Here is a 19,576-nt window from a genome sequence, read left to right on the forward strand (position 1 = left end):
GCAGGAGAAGAGAAATAATAAAGATCAGAGCAGAAATCAATGAAATAAAAACCAAAAGAACAGTAGAACAGATCAACAAAACTAGGAGCTGGTTCTTTGAAAGAATTAACAAGATTGATAAACCCCTGGCCAGACTTATCAAAAAGAAAAATGACCCAAATCTTTGTTGATTTGCAAACACGAAACCAGCCCTACAAGAAATATTGAATGAAATATTCATCATGAATGAAAGAGGAGAGATCACAACCAACACCAAAGGTATACAAACAATTATAAGAACAAATTATGAGCAACTATATGCCAGCAAATTAGATAATCTGGAAGAAATGGATGCATTCCTAGAGATGTATCAACCACCAAAACTGAACCAAGAAGAAACAGAAAACCTGAACAGACCTATAACCACTAAGGAAATTGAAGCACCAATCAAATATCTCCCAATAAACAAAAGCCCAGGGCCAGATGGCTTCCCAGGGGAATTCTACCAAACATTTAAAGAAGAATTAATACCTCTTCTTCTGAAACTGTTCCAAAAAATAGAAATGGAAGGAAAAATTCCCAACTTGTTTTATGAGGCCACCATTACCTTGAACCCTAAACCAGACAAAGACCCCATGAAAAAGGTGAATTATAGACCAATATCCCTGATGAACATGGATGCAAAAAAGCTCACCAAAATACTAGCCAATAGGATCCAACAGTACATTAAAAGGATTATTCACCACGACCAAGTGGGATTTATCCCTGCGCTGCAAGGTTGGTTCAATCCGCAAATCAATCAATGTGATACAATACATTAACAAAAGAAAGAACAAGAACCATATGATCCTCTCCATAGATGCAGAAAAAGCATTTGACAAAGCACAGCTTCCTTTCTTGATCTAAACTCTTCAGAGTATAGGGATAGAGGGTACATACCTCACTATCATAAAAGCCATCTATGAAAAACCCACAGGGAGTATCATTCTCAGTGGGGAAAAACTGAGAGCTTTCCCCCTAAGGTCAGGAACGCGGCAGGGATGTCCACTATCACCACTGCTATTCAACAGAGTATTAGAAGTCCTAGCCACATCAATCAGACAACAAAAAGAAAGAAAGGGCATCCAAATCGGCAAAGAAGAAGTCAAATTCTCACTCTTTGCAGATATGATACTTTATGTGGGAAACCCAAAAGACTCCACCCCAACACTGCTAGACTCATACATGAATTCAGTAAAGTGGCAGGATAGAAAACCAATGCACAGAAATCAGTGGCATTCCTATACACCAACAAGACAGAAGAAAGAGAAATTAAGGAGTCGATACCATTTACAATTGCACCCAATACCGTAAGACACCTAGGAATAAATCTAACCAAAGAGGCAAAGAATCTGTACTCAGAAAACTATGAAATACTCATGAAAGAAACTGAGGAAGACACAAAGAAATGGAAAAATGTTCCATGCTCATGGATTGGAAGAACAAATATTGTGAAGATGTCAATGCTACCTAGAGCAATTTACACATTCAATGCAATCCCCATCAAAATACCATCAACTTTTTCAAAGCAATGGAACAAATAATCCTAAAATTTGTATGGAACCAGAAAAGACCCCGAATAGCCAGAGGAATCTTGAAAAAGAAACGCAAAGCTGGTGGCATCACAATTTCGGACTTCCAGCTCTATTACAAAGCTGTCATCATCAAGACAGTATGGTACTGGCACAAAAACAGACACATAGATCGATGGAACAGAATAGAGACCCCAGAAATGGACCTTCAACTCTATGGTCAACTAATCTTCGACAAAGCAGGAAAGAATGTCCAATGGAAAAAGACAGTCTCTTCAACAAATGGTGTTGGGAAAATTGGACAGCCACATGCAGAAGAATGAAGCTGGACCATTTCCTTACACCACACACAAAAATAGACCCAAATGGTTGAAAGACCTCAATGTGAGACAGGAGTCCATCAAAATCCTAAAGGAGAACACAGGCAGCAACCTCTTCGACCTCAGCTTCTTCCTAGAAACATCGCCAAAGGCAAGGGAAGCAAGGGCAAAAATGAACTATTGGGACTTCATCAAGATAAAAAGCTTTTGCACAGCTGCAGCAACTTCTTCCTAGAAACATTGCCAAAGGCAAGGGAAGCAAGGGCAAAAATGAACTATTGGGACTTCATCAAGATAAAAAGCTTTTGCACAGCAAAAGAAACAGTCAACAAAACCAAAAGACAACCGACAGAATGGGAGAAGATATTTGCAAATGACATATCAGATAAAGGGCTAGTATCCAAAATCTATAAAGAACTTCTTAAACTCAACACCCAAAGAACAAATGATCCAATTAAGAAATGGGCAGAAGACATGAACAGACATTTTTCCAAAGAAGACATCCAAATGGCCAACAGACACATGAAAAAGTGCTCAACATCGCTCGGCATCAGGGAAATCTAAATCAAAACCTCAATGAGATACCACCTCACACCAGTCAGAATGCCTCAAATTAACAAGTCTGGAAATGACAGATGTTGGCGGGGATGTGGAGAAAGGGGAACCCTCCTACACTGTTGGTGGGAATGCAAGCTGGTGCAGCCATTCTGGCAAACAGTATGGAGGTTCCTCAAAAAGTTGTAAATAGAGCTACCATATGATCCAGCAATTGCACTACTGGGTATTTACCCCAAAGATACAAATGTATGGATTTGAAGGGGTATGTGCAGTCCTATGTTTATAGCAGCAATGTCCACAATAGCCAAACTATGGAAAGAGCCAAGATGTCTATTTACAGATGAATGGATAAAGAAGATGTTGTATATACATATACAATGGAATAATATGCAGCCATCAAAAGGAATGAAATCTTGCCATTTGCAATGACAAGGATGGAACTGGAGGGTGTTATGCTGAGTGAAGTAAGTCAATCAGAGAAAGACATGTATCATATGACCTCACGGATATGAGGGATTCTTAATCTCAGGAAACAATCTGAGGGTTACTGGGGTAGTGGGGGGTGGGAGGGATGGGGCGGCTGGGTGATAGACATTGGGGAGGGTATGTGCTATGGTGAGCGCTGTGAATTGTGTAAGACTGTTGAATCACAGACCTGTAACTCTGAAACAAATAATACATTATATGTTAAAAAAAAAGAAGAAGAAGAAGAAGATAGCAGTAAGGGCAGAATGAAGAGGGGGAAATCAGAGGGGGAGACGAACCATGAGAGACGATGGACTCTGAGAAACAAACTGAGGGTTCTCTAGGGGAGGGCCATGGGGGGATGGGTTAGCCTGGTGATGGGTATTAAAGAAGGCACGTACTGCATGGAGCACTGGGTGCTATATGCAAACAATGAATCATGGAACACTACCTCAAAAACTAATGATGTAATGTATGGTGATTAATATAACAATTTAAAAAAAGTCTTAAAAAATAAAAAAAAGAAAAGGTTTAAAATATGATTTTGTGTTCAATATTTGTGTTTGTTTTCATTAGTCTTTAACTAATATTCATTTATTCAACAAAATGTAAGCTAATTAATTAATTAAATGGTGCCTGTGTTCTATGCAGAGTGGAAGCCTTAGTCCATCTAGTTTGTCTTTAATTGACCAAGACTTCAGGAAAAGCTAATAATGAGGGAAACGAGGCAATAAATGGATCCTTAAATATATCCCCTATGAATTCACTCTATTGTATTAGGAAAACATTTATTCAATGTAAAAGAGATTTTAAAACTCTGTAAAATATAGAACTTAAATCTTACCTGAATATCTGAAGGATGAGAATTCACAGATCCTTGATTATACAAATAAACCATAAAATTACGTGCTAAAAAAAAACTGAATATAGAAAATGAGAGAATATTAAAAGTTATTCTTTTTGAAATATATAAAGCACTGCTCAGCAAACTAACACCCTCAGGCCAAATCTGACCTACTCTGTCTTTGTAAATAAAGCTTTATTGGAACACAGCCACACCCATTAATTTATGTATGGTCCATGGCTGTTTTCAAGCTATAACAGCAGAGTTGAGTCATTTTACCAGAGATATTATGGTCCTCAAAGCCTGAAATATTTTCACTCTGGGCCTGGGCCTTTATAGTAAGTCTGCAAACCCAACAAAGGTAGTATTTTCTTTTGACATATACATAATTTATATTCAAAGAAATACACACTCAAAATAATTTTCCTATTTTAATGAACTCCTTTATTTTTTTCATGAACTCCTTTGAAATAAGAAGGGACTACAAGATGAGAAAAAAAGACATTTTAAAATTTACAAATATATGAACTAGATGTAGGATTATGAGAGTTTTCCATTCTTTCATTCTTTCTAAATTTCACTACCGTACATATATATCACCTTTATAATGAAGTAGAAGAGTACTGTGTAAAAGTCGTATTAATCTGAATGTAGATACTGAACCTACAGATCTAAGTTCAACCTTCTCTGGTATCACTGCCTGTACTTACTATCCTATTTCCTCACCTCATGGTCACTCCTCAATCCAATGTAACATAACTAGATCACCCAGACTAGCTAGTTAGGAATCCTCCACTAAAAGTGATCTCATATGGGTAACTAATGACCCCCTAGTTGTTAAATCCAAAACGCAGTTTGAAGTCAAGTAAGACTACTCTGACACACGTGTACTGTTGACCACACTTCCCTTTTTTAAGCCATCTACTCTTCAACTTCAATCATACCATTTCCACCTGGCTTCCCTAATATCTTTCTGTATACTTTAAGAGTCCCTTCGTCTGGGTCCTTGCTTCTTCCCTTAAATGTTTCCATGGCATTCAATTCTGGGTTGTTTTTCCTTCTCACCTTTGATATTCACTCCTACCTCTACAGATTTATCTTGTTCATTTCTGGTGCTTCATTTATACCTACATAAATAGATGGCTTTGAAATCCACACTCACATTCTAAGCCAACTGGACATTTCTCTTGGGATATCCTACAAGCACTTCATATCTAACTTTTTCAAAACTGAGCCCATATCAGATCTGTTCCCCTTCTCCTTCACTGCCACACCAAATCTCTGCTACCACTATATCCAATGGTAGCTAATCTTTTTCCTGCCACCTCAGTATATATCTAAAAAAAAAAAAAAAAAAATCCCTACCTCTACAGTCATAGTTCTGTTTTTCATTATTTCTCATATAAGTTATTTGCAATAACTTCCTAATTGTCACTATGTCATCATAATCATTATGCAAGTAATTTCCCAAAACAATACACACACGCTTTACCCTCTCCTAAACTCTAGTCCCTATAATTCTTACCACTGTTTATAGTCCTGATAAGATGTTCAAACGCACTGTGAGTTCTCTTCACTTTCCCTCTTATATACTTGAAAAGATCTTTGAGTTGTCATTTACCATATTCTTCTTCCCTTCTGTCTGAAGGAGTATGTTAACTCTTCTTTTACTCAGTGCTATTCTTTGGCATTTTATACAATGAACTGCTTGTTTATACAGCTCTAAGAAACTTCCCTTCAACCAAAAAACTTTGTTTCTTCCTTCTTAAAAAGCATTTATCTGCACCTGTTTCTTCTTTTTCTGCCAAACATTTTTGAAAAAGTTATTTACAAATTACTACCTTAAGTTTCTCACAACCCACCTCTCCCTAATACCATGTAGTCTAGTTCTATAACCAAAATTTAACTGAAATTATCCTATTGAAAGTCACAAAATAATTCTAAGCCAGCTTTTCTCTACATGAGAGAAATTTCCATGGTTTCCTGGTTTCCATGAGAGAATTAAACCCTACAGAAAGTTATTTCAATTACTTTCTCAATTCCCTGAAGGAAGTACACAGCTAGTACTATTTTCCATAAACTCTCACAAGTGTATAGTCTCATTCCATATTAAATTCCTTATTCCAGGCCTGTCTCTCTGATCAAACGCTGATACACTTACAGACTTACTTCTTATTACAACATTCTGCCCTGATTATATAGGTCCTTCTGGTTCTGTCAACAACATAAGATCATATAGATTAATCTTCAGGAGGGGGGCCCTTACTTTTTCCTGTTCCCCCCTATTCACAAAAGACTACTTGAGACATTAGGACCAAAAATTTAATTAATTCACAGGAAAGCATCTGTTCATCTGAAACAACTCAAATGTTTAATAACACTACATTAATTATTTTAACACTCCATTTTTATTATAAGTAAACAAATTCATATCAATAAAATGAAATACAACACTAAATGAAAAAAAAATTACCTTTGCTTAAGGTGTACAGTGTATGGCTTCTCATCTATTACAATAATATAGGATATCTGTTCCTAGAGAATCCAGAACAACTGAGATGAAGAGCCATGTAACAGCAGCAAAACAATAATTTTACATCAGTCAATCCCTCCAAACAATCCCTAAAATGTCTTGATTAAAATGTCTCAGACTATACGTGATTTAAAATTTGCAACAATATATCAAAATTATAACATGTTTATTATATAATCCAGTCTTACTATTTCTATAAAAATAAACCTAACCTAAGGATTTATATGGGATTAGAAATCTATATATAACTATATATAACTGAATTTTAAGCTCTTCTGAAATCAGAGACCATATGCTATACTATAATGTCTATGTAGGTGGCATCATTGGGATAATAAGGTATCCTATATCAGCGAAGCTTATTCTATCAGGCACAAAAGATATTATAACTGTTTTCTTAAAATGTATTGCCTGGGGGCGCCTGGGTGGTTCAGTCGTTAAGCGTCTGCCTTCAGCTCAGGTCCTGATCCCAGGGTCCTGGGATTGAGCCCTGCATTGGGCTCCCTGCTCCGCGGGAAGCCTGCTTCTCCCTCTCCCACACCCCTTGCTTGTGTTCCCTCTCTCGCTGTGTCTCTCTCTGTCAAATAAATAAATAAAATCTTTTAAAAAAAATGTATTGCCTGATTCCTGTATTCTTGAACAAAATTTGGTATTGTTTTTTACTCTATCACTACTATTCTCAAGTTAAAACATGGATAACAATAAGTTGTAATATCACTAAGTTGCTGTACCTGAGTGATGAGATTTTATCCAGCCAAAGAGAATATGTAAAAAGCAAGAGTTAGAGCATCACTGGAAGGAAAACTTAAGCATATAAAAACCAAAAAGACACAAATACCAGAACGAAGAAAAAGATAAGCCTTCTAGGATCTGTGACTGTCAGCCCTGCCTACCCACAAAAACCCCACAAGGGGCAGCACAGAGAGAGCCTGGTAGTTTGGGGTCCCTGCAACCCCAACAAACAGACTGGGAGTAGATATCTGGTCTGACTAAAGGCCCTGCCCACCAATGAAAATTTCTCAGGGGACAACACAGGGAGAGCACCCTGCAGTGGGCTAAGACTGCAGTTCTGGCAAACATCTGGTCTGACTCAATTCAAGTCCAAGACGGCCCCAGACTAGCCCCTTAACAACACAGGGACCAAACATTGTCCACAAAAGGCAAAGAGAACCACTGCAGACAATTGGACCTAAGGCAAACACCTCTCAATCACAACATTAGGATGCATACAACACACATAGGTGACAACCCTGAAGCACCAGGTTCTGGTAAACAGGGGACATTGCACTTCAGGGCACTACAGCATCTCTTCTTCATAAAGCCACTACTTTCAAGAGCAGAAGTAACTGACTTTCCTAACACATAGAAACAGACACAAAGAGTTAGACAAAATGAGAAGACAGAAGAATATGTCCCAAATGAAAACAAACAAGCAAACAAATTCACAGCAAAAGAGCTAAATGAAATGAAGATAAGCAATATGCCTGAAAGAGAATTCAAAGTAATGCTCATAAAGATACTCACTCGACTTAAGAAGATCCCTATTAGACCCTAAACAAAGAAATAGAAAATATAAAAAGAACCAATCTGGGATGAAGAACTCAATTATAGAAATTAAAAATACAGTAGAGGGAATAAATAGACTAGAGGAAGGAGAAGAATAAACCAGTGAGCTACAAGACAGAGTAATGGAAAGCAACTAAGCTTAACAGCAAAAAGTAAAAGAACGATAAAAAATGAGAATAGGTTAAGAATCTCAGCAACACCATCAAGTATAATAGCATAAGCATTATTGGAATCCCAGAAGGAGAAGAGAGAGAGAAAAGAGGACAGAAAACTTATTCAAAGAAATAACAAATGAAAAGTCACTAATCTGGGAAGGAAACAGAAATCCAGATCCAGGAAGCACAGAGAGCCCCCAACAAAATCAACCCAAAGGGGTCTACACCAAGACATATAATAATTAAAATGGTACAAAGAAGTGATGAAGAGAGAATTTTAAAATCACTAAGAGAAAAGAAAACAGTTATATACAAGGGAAATTTATCAGCAGAAACTTTGTAGGCCAAAAGGGACTGGCATGATGTATTCAAAGTACTAAAAGGAAAAAAAAAGTCTGCAGCCAAGAATACCCTATCCAGCAAGGATATCATTCAGAATAGAAGGAGAGATAAAGAGTTTCCCAGGGGTGCCTGGGTGGCTCAGTGGTCAAGCGTCTCCCTTCAGCTCAGGCCCTGATCCCAGGGTCCTGGGATTGAGCCCCGCATCGAGCTCCCTGCTCAGCGGGAAGCCTGCTTCTCCCTCTCCTACTCCCCCTGCTTGTGTTCCCTTCTTGCTGTCTCTCTTTCTCTGTCAAATAAATAAATAAATAAAATCTTTAAAAAAATAATAAGTAAAAAAAAAGAGTTTCCCAGATGAACAAATGTTAAGGAATTCATCACCACTAAATCAGCCATACAAGAAATGATAAAGGAAATACTTTGCCTGGAAAGGAAAGACCATAAGCAAGAGTAGGAAAAGTAGGAAAGGAAAAAATTTCACAGGTACATATAAACATAATAAAAGTAGTAGATCGATCACTTATAAAACCAATAGAAAGGTTAAAGCACAAAAGCAGTAAAATCAGTCAGAAGATTCACAAAATTTTAAAAAAAGATTCACAAAATAAAAGGATGTAAAGTATGACATCATATACCTAAAATATGGGGGGAGGAAGTAAAAAATCAGTGCTTTCATGTGTTCAAACTTAAGCGACCATCAGCTTAATGCAGAACTGCTATAAACACAGGATGTTATATATGAACCTAACGGTAACAACACGTCAAAAACTTATAATAGATATGCAAAAAATAAAGAGAAAGAAACCCAAGCATTTCACTAAAGACAGCCATCCAACATGAGAAGAGAACAAGAGAAGAATAGAACAGAGAACTACAAAAAAAAAAAAAACCTGTAAAATAAGTAACAAATGGCATTAAGTACATAACTATAAAAATTACTTTGAATGTAAATTAACTACAATCAAAAGACACAGGGTAACAGAATGGATAAAAAGGCAAGATCCATTTATATACTGCCTACAAGACACTCATTTCACATGAAAAGACACATGCAGATTCAAAGTGAAGGGACGGAAAAACATTTATCATGCAAATGCAAGTGAAAAGAAAGCTAGGATAGCAATACTTATACGAAACAAAATAGATGTTAAAACAAAGACTGTAACAAGAGACAAAGGACACTACATAATAATAAAGTGAACAGTCCAACAAGAAGATGTGACAATTGTAAATATTTATGTACCAAACATGGGAGCACCCAAATACATAAAGCAACTATTAACAGAAAGAAAGAAATCAATAATAATACAGTAGTAGGGGACTTTAAAACTTGCATCAATTGAGAGATCATCCAAACACAAAATCAACAAGGAAACAGTGGCTTTGAATGATACATAGGACCAGATGGAACTAACAGATATATTCAGACTATTCCATCCAAAAAAGAGAAGAATACACAATCTTTTCAAGTGCAACTGAAACATTATCCAGAATAGATCATGTTAGGCCACAAAATAGGTCTCAACAAATTCAAAAAGACTAGTATCATATCATGCATCATTTCTCACCACAATGTTATGGAACTAGAAATCAACCACAAGAAAAAATCTGGAAAGAACACAAATACATGGAGGTTAAATAACATACTACTAAGCAATGAATGGATCAACCAAGAAATCAAAGGGGAAATCGAAAACTATATGAAGACAAATGAAAATGAAAACACAGTAGTCCAAAATCTTTGGGATGCAGCAAAAACTGTTCAGAGGGAAGATTATAGCAATACAGGCCTACCTCAAGAAGCAAGAAAAATCTCCAATAAAAACCTCACCTTACACCTAAAGGAGCTAGAAAAAGAACAGTAAAAGAAGCCCCAAACCAATTGAAAGACAAATAATAAAGATTAGAGCAGAAATAAATGAAATAGAAATTTAAAAAACAATAGAACAGATCAATGATACCAGGAGCTGGTTCCCTAAAAACATAAACAAAATTGATAAAACCTTAGCCAGAATCATCCAAAAAAAAAGAGAGAAGACTCAAACAAAATCGGAATTGAAAGAGAAAAAATAACAACCAACACCAAAGAAATACAGAAAAATATTATAAAAAATTATATGCCAACAAATTGGACAACCTAGAAGAAATGGATAAATTTCTAAAAACAATCAAATAAGTAATCCAAAAACTCCCAACAGACAAAAGTCCAGGACCAGATGGCTTCACAGGTGAATCCTACCAAAAACTTAAAGAAGAGTTAATACCTATTCTTCTCAAACAACTCCAAAAAGTAAAGAGGAAGGAAATGTTCCAAATTCATTCTGAAGCCAGCATTACCCGAATAACAAAACCAGATAAAGACACCACAAAAGAAGAAAACTACAGGCCAATATCTCTGATGAACATACATGTAAAAATCCTCAACAAAATATTAGCAAACCAAATCCAACAATACATTAAAAAAATCACTCACTACAATCAAGTGGAATTTATTCCTGGGATGCAAGGGTGGTTCAATATTCCAAATCCATCAACATGATACATCACATTAAAAATAGAAAGGATAAATACTATATTATCATTTAAATCAATGCCCAAAAGGCATCTGACAAAGTACAACATTCATTCATTCAAAGTACAACAAAGTAGGTTTACAGGGAACATGCCTGAACATAATAAAGGACATATATGAAAAATCACAGCTAACACCATACTCAATGGTGAAAAACTGAGAGCCTTTCCCCTAAGGTCAGGAACAAGACCAGGATGTACACTCTTACCCCTTTTATTCAACATAGTTCTGGAGGTCCTAGCCACAGCAATCAGACAAGAAAAAGGAATAAAAGACATCAAAATTGGTAAGGAAGAAGTAAAACTTAATTTGCAGATGGCATGATACTATATAGAGAAAACCCTAAAGATTCCACCAAAAAACTACTAGAACAGATAAATGAATTCAGTAGAGTTGCAGGATACAAAATCAATGTACAGAAACCTGTTGCATTTCTATACACTAATAACAAAGTAGCAGAAAGAGCAATTAAGAAAACAATCCCATTTATAATTACACCAAAAATAGTAAGATATTTAGGAATAAACTTAACCAAGGAGGTGAAAGACCTGTACTCTCAAAACTGTAAAACACTGATGAAAAAAATTGAAGATAACACAGACAAATGGAACAATATTCCATGCACATGGATTGGGAGAATTAATATTGTTAAAATGTCTCTACTATCCAAAGCAATCTACAGATTTAATGCAATACCATCATTTTTCATAGAACTAGAACAAATAATCCTAAAATTTGTATGGAACCACAAAAGACTGAATAATCAAAGCAATCTTGAAAAAGAAAAGTAAAGTTGGAGGCATCACAACCCCAGCTTTCAAACTATACTACAAACCTGTAGTAATCAAAACAGCATGGTACTGGCACAAATATAGACACATAGATCAACAGAACAGAATAGAGAGCCCAGAAATAAACCCACAAGTATAGGGTCAGTTAATCTTTGACAAAGCAGGAAAGAATATGCAATGCAAAAAAGACAGCCTCTTCAATATATGGTGTTGGGAAAACTGGACAGCCACGTGCAAAAGAATGAGACTGGACCACTATGTTACACCATACACAAAAATAGACTCAAAATGGATTAAAGACCTAACTATGAGACCCAAAAACATAAAATTTCAAGAAGAAAACATAGGCACTAATCTCTTTCACATCAGCTATACAAACATTTTTCTAGATATGTCTCCTCTGGCAAGGGAAACAAAAGCAAAATTAAACTATTGGGACTATAACAAAATAAAAAGCTTCTGCACAGCAAAGGAAACAACTAACAAAACCAGAAGAGAACCCACCAAATGGAAGGAGATATTTGCAAATGGTATATCTGATAAGGGGTTAATATCCAAAATGTATAATGAACTTACACAACTTACCACCAAAAAAAACTTGAATAATCCAATTTAAAAATGGGCATTAGACATGAACAGACATTTCTCCAAAGAAGACATACAGATGGACAACAGTTATATGAAAAGATACTCAACATCACTCATCGTCAGGAAAGTGCAAATCAAAGCTATAATGAGATATGACCTCAGACCAGTCAGAATGGCTAAAATAAAAAGCACAAGAAACAATAAGTGTTAGCAAGGAGGTAGAAAAAAGCAACCCTAGTGCACTGTTGGTAGGAATGCAAACTTGTACAACCACTACAGAAAAGAGTATGGAGGTTCCTCAAAAAAATAAGAAGAGAATGACCATTTGATCCAGTAATTCCACTACTGGGTATTTACCCAAAGAATACAAAACACTAATTTGAAAAGATTTATATACCCCTATGTTTATTGCAGCATTATTTGTAATAGCCAAGATATGGAAGGAACCCAAATGTCCATCGATAGATGAATGGATAAAGATGATGTGGTACATATACACAATAGAACATTACTCAACCATGAAAAAGAATGATATCTTGCTATCTGCAACAACATGAATGGGTCTGGAAGGTATAATGCTAACTGTTATATATACGCTATATATATATAACATATATATGCTATATATATATAACATATATATATATACTATATGTTAACATATATATATATATATAACAAATGCTATAATGTTAACTGACTGATCCACCCAGGTGCCCCTACATCATTTATTTTATTTGAACTTTTAAAACTTTTACCACAAGCAATGACAAATGTTAGGCAAAACACAACATTCTGATCTATATATTTGCTTTTACTATCAAAACCTTAAATTCCATATCAGTAGTAGTACTGCATACTTATATTCATTCTATAATGGGGTTGATATATTTGTTATTAATAAAAATAAAAATTTCATATAATATTTACATGAAAAATATCTCTTACATTTTCTGCTTCTGAATTATCACTTGTATTTGCTTGGATTTTCTCTGGAACTACAATTTGTAGAAATGAATTTTGAGAACCTGAAGAAAGGAAAAAGACAGTTAATAATTGTGTCTTATACCTGAGTAAGTATTTGTTCAGGTTCTTTTGTAGAATTCACTTGTGCACATATGAGTAATCAATATGTACTCCTACAAAAATCTTGAAAACACTTAATTCAAAAACAGACAAGATAGTTATGAAAGACCAAAAAAAGGACAGAGGGTGGGGACAGGGGCATAGTATTAAACTTACACAAAATTTATTGCTCCTGAGGAAAACAGAACAAATAGACCAAAAAATAATCAAAGATATACTTCAAGAAAATTTTCCTGAAAACAAACTGAGGATTGCTGGAGTGGAGGGGGGTGGGAGGGATGGGGTGGCTGGGTGATGGACACTGGGGAGGGTATGTGCTATGGTGAGCACTGTGAATTGTGTAAGACTGATGAATCACAGACCTGTACACCTAAAACAAATAATACATTATATGTTAATAAAAAATATAAAAATTAAAATTAAAAAGAAAATTTTCCTGAAATAAAAATAAAAGATTAGAAACCATAGACTGGAAAGTTCACTGAATTCAAGAATAACTGATAATAAAACAGACATAGTCTACTAAAGTTATTGTGTGTAAAAGGTCAAGAAAGAATCCTATGGGCCTATGAGCAAAAAGAAAGAAAAAGAAAATCATATTGCGGGGGCACCTGGGTGGCTCAGTCATTAAGCGCCTGCCTTCGGCTCAGGTCATGATCCTAGGGTCCTGGGATCGAGCCCCGCATCGGGCTCCCTACTCAGCATGAAGCCTGCTTCTCCCTCTCCCACTCCCCCTGCTTGTGTTCCCTCTCTCGCTGTGTCTCTCTCTATCAAATAAATAAATAAAATATTTTAAAAAAAAAAGAAAAGAAAATCATATTGGGCATTAGGGAGAAAAGCAGCCTAGCCTGAGAATTTTTACATTATTCAACATTAAAAAAAATGAAGAACAACGTCTTTATTTTTTTAAGTTTTTATTTAAATTCCAGTTGGTTACCGTACATGTTAATATTAGTTTCAGGTGTACAATATAGCAATTCAATACTTCCATACAACACCCAGTGCTCATCACAGCAAGTACACTCCTTAATCCCCATAACCTATTTAACCCATGCCCCCACCCACCTCCCTTCTGGTAACCACCAGTTTGTTCTGCATTGTTAAGGATCCATTTCTTGGTTTGCCGCTCTCCTTTCCGCCCTCCCCCTTTGCTCATTTGTTTTGTTTCTTAAATGGTATTCATCTTTCTCTGACTTATTTCAGTTAGCATACTACTCTCTAGCTCCATTCATGTCATTGCTAATGGCAAGATTTTGTTCTCTTTTTTATGGCTGAGTAATATTTCATTGTATACATACCACTTCTTTTTTTTTTTCTTCTCAGATGCTGGGTTAGGGTTTATGGCCAATTTTAGGTTTAGGGTTAAGGTTAGGGTCAGGGTGAGGGTATGTGCCTGGCATCCTACTGTTTAGAGAACTCTCCAGAGGGTTCGATTCAGGGTTAGGTTTAGGGGTTGGGGGTTAGGGTTAGGGTGAAGGTTAGGATTAGGGTTAGGTTCAGGAGTTAGAGGTTGGCAGTTGGGGGTTAAGGGGTTGGGATTAGGGGCTAAAGTTGGGGTTAGGGTTAGCGAGTTTGGGTGTTACTGGATTTATACTAATTAAAGAAGATGTTACTTGAATGATGGTGTATACACAGTGTAGTTTCAGTGAGTGAAGCACAAGGCACTTCCCTTATGTTTCTACACATCCATTTACAAACACATATATATTAATGAAAGAAAATGTTACTTCAACAATGGATTATACACAGTGTGGTTCAATGAGATAAGCACAGGGCTCTTCCCATATGCTCACATCATATGTTTACAAACACTTTTATCTTAATGAAAGAAAGTGTTATATGAAACACACATTATACTCCATGTAGTTACATTCAGGTAAGAATAGGTCTATTCCCACATTCTTTTACACATACATTTATAAACACATATATATCAATGAAAAAGATGTTATTTGAGCGATGGTTTATATATAGTGTAGTTCCAATGAGAAGCATATGGCTATTCCCATATGTTTCTATGCATATGCAGAAACTTTAATGAAAAGATCATACTTGAAAGACTGATTATACACACTGTGGTTTCAGAGTGTTAAGCATACAGCTATTCCCATATGCTTCTACACATTTGAAGAACAAGGTCTTTTAAAAATCTTCAAGAAAAGAAGTGTGAAAAACCTGGAATTTCATACCCAGCAAAACTTTCATTCAAATATAGAGGCAAAGGAGAAGTATTCACAAGCAAAAACGTAAAGGAAGTAGCTCAATGTCCCTGTCACCAAAGGCAGAGAAACTTCTTCCAACAAAGATATCAGTAGAATTAAAGTAAAAGGTTAGTAGTGGGTATTAAATAAATTTAAACATAGAATAAGGTTAAAACAACCTTGAGAACTATAGTTATTTAATAGAGTACAAATGATATAGACATAATAACATATATAATAATGTCAGGCAGTACAACAAAAGAGGAATACCATATGTGCATACTGATTTCCTTAAATTTACAGCAATGTGGTCCAAAAAGAATTGTGATTAAAGCTGAAAATCAAATGGTAGAAGTAGAAACATATTGTTCAATGGCATAACAGTATAGAAGAATTAAGATTTAAAATAACCACAGTCATACAATAAAGGGGAAAGCAGGAAGTGGGAAGTAGTAAGATACTAAATTTTCAAATTACAGTGAGGAATCACTATTACTGCCTAAATAAAAAATTTAATCTATTATGTAAACACTAGAAATATTCCAAATTAAGAGAACATACACAAAGTCACCCAGAAAATAAGCCAAAAGTCAGATTTTTACAGTGAAAGACTTTACCAAAAGTATGAAGTTAGAAAAGTATGACATAATTAAGAAGCTGTAAGATCAAAAATCTCAGTCTTATCAACAAATGTAAGTAGAATGAAATAACCAACTAAAAGAAAAATCTTCAGACTGGATCTCAAAATCAAAACCCAATTACTCAGACCTTGTATGGAATATTAAACACTTGCTCTAAGCTAATACTTATTTTAGAGGACCTAAAATATAACTGTGGTTCGTTTCAGGAAAAGATGTGTGCTTACAAGAAGACTGGTGATACATGAAATTTAGGATCAAATCTGAGTTTACTCATGGGTCTACAAATGCATCCTATCATAATTCGCCCAATTACAGAACAGTATGTGGAAATAGATATAATCAATATCTTATAGAATCCCCAATTTGCCTCCCTGACCCATATAATGAGGATTATTATGGTAGGGAGGACCAAATAGAAATCTCTGAATATCATATGCACCATCACCAAAACATTAAACCAAGTATTTCTAAATCCAGAAGGCAGTCCAACCCTGAGAAGAACTGAAATACAAAGAGCAGTGATTTCCACAGATCTGTACCTCTGAAACAAATAATGCAATATATGTTAAGGAAAAAAAAAAAAAGAAGAAGAAGATAGCAGGAGGGGAAGAATGAAGGGGGGGAAATTGGAGGGGGAGACGAACCATGAGAGACGATGGACTCTGAAAAACAAACTGAGGGTTCTAGAGGGGAGGGGGGTAGGAGGATGGGTTAGCCTGGTGATGGGTATTAAAGAGGGCACGTTCTGCATGGAGCACTGGGTGTTATGCACAAACAATGAATCATGGAACACTACATCTAAAACTAATGATGTAATGTATGGTGATTAACATAACAATAAAAAAATTAAAAAAAAAATAAAGAGCAGTGATTCCTATTACTTTCCTATTTTGTTTGTTTGATTTGTGCTGATGATAAGCAATAATGACAATGAGTTGTCTTAAGTTTAATCAGGTGGTGACTGCAATAACAAATATTGTTCTAAATATAGTCTCTTTACTGAAGCAAAGCAACACAGGCATTGGCACCTGCATGTAATCCCTGGTAGAAAAAGGTGTTTTCTCTATCCCAATAAGCAGAGAATTCCAGGAGCAAGTTTGCATTCTCACTTGACAGTGAGAGCAATGTACCTTCACCATCCTTACTGCCTCAGGTATTTATCACTTTTAGTTTTACTTCTTCCTAGACCCTAACATCTCACTGTCTGTGGTAAGGGGAATAATAATTCCTCTCAAAGATGTCCATACCCTAATCACCAGAACCTGCGAATATGTTAGGTTACATAGCAAAGTATATTAGGGTTGCCAATAAGCTGACCTTAAAATAGGGAATTTATCTTGGATTATCCATGTGGTCTTAATTTAATCACAAGAGTCCTTAAAAGAAGATGAATGGGGCTGAAGAGAGAACCAGAAAGATGGTAGTGTGAAAAGAACTCAGCCCAATGCTCCTAGCTTTGAAGGTGGGAGGAAGGGGGCCCAGCCAAAGAATGCAAACAGCCATTAGAATCTGGAAAAGGCAAGGAAACAGATTGTCTACTACAGCCTGCAGAAGGAACACAGCACTGCCAAGGCCTTGATTTTAGCCCAAGGAGACCCATTTTACAGAACTGTAAGATAATAAATTTATATTGTTTAAGCCACTAAATTTGTGGTAAACTGTTACAGCAACAATAATTACATCATCTAAGAGAAAATTATTCTGGAATTCTGGAATGAAACTGGACCACTATCTCACACCATATACAAATATAAATTCAAAATGGATTAAAAACTTGAATATATAACCTGAAACCATTAAACTCCTACAAGAAAAAGTAGGCAGTAAGCTCTTTGACATCAGTCTTAGCAATATTTTTTTGGATCAGCCTCTTCAAGGAAGGGCAAAAAAAACTAAAAATAAATAATGGGATTACATCAAACTAAAAAACTTGTACAGCAAAGGAAACCATCAACAAAATGAAAAGGCAAGCTATTGAATGAGAGATTTTGTAAATCATACATCTGATAAGGGGTTAATATCCAAAATATCCAAAAGTTAATATCCAAAGAACTCACACAACTTAATATCTAAAAACACCCCAAATGAACAACCCAACTAAGAAATGGGCAGAGGACTTAAATACACATTACTACAAAGAAAACATACAGATGGCCAAGAGGCCCATGAAAAGATGTTTAACATCATTAATCAACAGGGAAATACAAATCAAAACTATAATGAGATCAAAAAGACAAAAAATAGTGTTGGCAAGGATGTGGAGAAAAGGAAACCCTCGTACACTGTTGGTGGGAATGTAAGTTAGTGTAGCCACTGGAAAAGAGCATGGAAGTCCTCAAAAAATGAAAACTAGAGCTACCATATGATGCAGTGATTCCATTTCTGGGTATTTAGCCAAAGAAAACAAAACACCAATTCGAAGAAAAGATATATGCACCCTTATGTTCACGGCAGCATAATTTACAATAGGTAAGATATGGAAGCAAACAAAGTGCCCATCAATAGTTGAATGGATAAAGAACATTACACAATGGAACATTACTCAGCAATCACAAAGAAGGAAATCTTGCCATTGTGACAACATAGATGGACCTAGAGGGTATTATGCTAAGTGAAATATGTCAGATGGAGAAAGATAAATACCACATGATTTCACTTGTATGTGGAATCTAAAAAACAAAAAACAAAAGAACAAACAAAACAGAAACAGACTCATAGATACAGGTAACAAACTGTTCATTAACAGAGGGGAACAGGATGGATTGGGTGGGGGGAAATAGATGAAGGACATTAAGAGGTACAAACTTCCAGTTATAAAATAAATAAGTCATGGCAATGTAATGTACAGCATAGGGAATATAGTCAATCATATTTTAATAAATTTGTATGGTAACCAGACTTATTGTGGAGATCATTTTGTAGTGTATAAAAACACTGAATCACTATGATGCACACCTGACATTAATAGGATGTTATGTGTCAACTATACTTCAGTTTAAAAAAATAAAATTTTGGGCATCTGGGTGGGTCAGTCAGTTAAGCGTCTGCCTTTGGCTCAGGTCCTGATCCTGGGATCGAGTCCTGCATCAGGCTTCCTGCTCAGCAGGGAGTCGGCTTCTCCCTCTCCCCTTGCCCCCCCGCCCCGTGCTCTCCTTCTCTCTTGTTCTCTCCTTCTCTCTCTCAAATAAATAAAATCTTTTTTAAGAAATTAAATAAAAATTTTAAAATGAAATAAATAAAATTTGAACTGACTGGAATGTGGATGATATAAGAAATTGTTAAATTTTAAGGTGTGATCACGATCCTGTGGTTATATTTCAAAAGTATCTTTTTGTCATTTAGCAATACATACTGGAGTATTTAGAGA

At 35.7% G+C, this 19,576-nt stretch overlaps 1 protein-coding gene across 1 annotated transcript in view; it reads right to left on the reverse strand.

The window, feature by feature from the left end:
- The window catches only part of LOC116637698 (disintegrin and metalloproteinase domain-containing protein 32-like), a 167,293-nt gene that overhangs the window by 137,731 nt on the left and 9,986 nt on the right, over positions 1 to 19,576 (reverse strand). Inside the window, exons 2-4 of the mRNA XM_032413218.1 lie at positions 13,230 to 13,309; positions 6,211 to 6,272; positions 3,738 to 3,813 (exon numbers count right to left, since the gene is read on the reverse strand). Of these exons, the coding sequence (XP_032269109.1) occupies positions 3,738 to 3,813; positions 6,211 to 6,272; positions 13,230 to 13,309 (218 nt within the window). The remainder of the gene's footprint in view (positions 1 to 3,737; positions 3,814 to 6,210; positions 6,273 to 13,229; positions 13,310 to 19,576) is intronic.

Source organism: Phoca vitulina, unplaced genomic scaffold (assembly GCF_004348235.1).
Source record: "Phoca vitulina isolate PV1807 unplaced genomic scaffold, GSC_HSeal_1.0 scaffold15, whole genome shotgun sequence".
Taxonomy (NCBI): domain Eukaryota; kingdom Metazoa; phylum Chordata; class Mammalia; order Carnivora; family Phocidae; genus Phoca; species Phoca vitulina.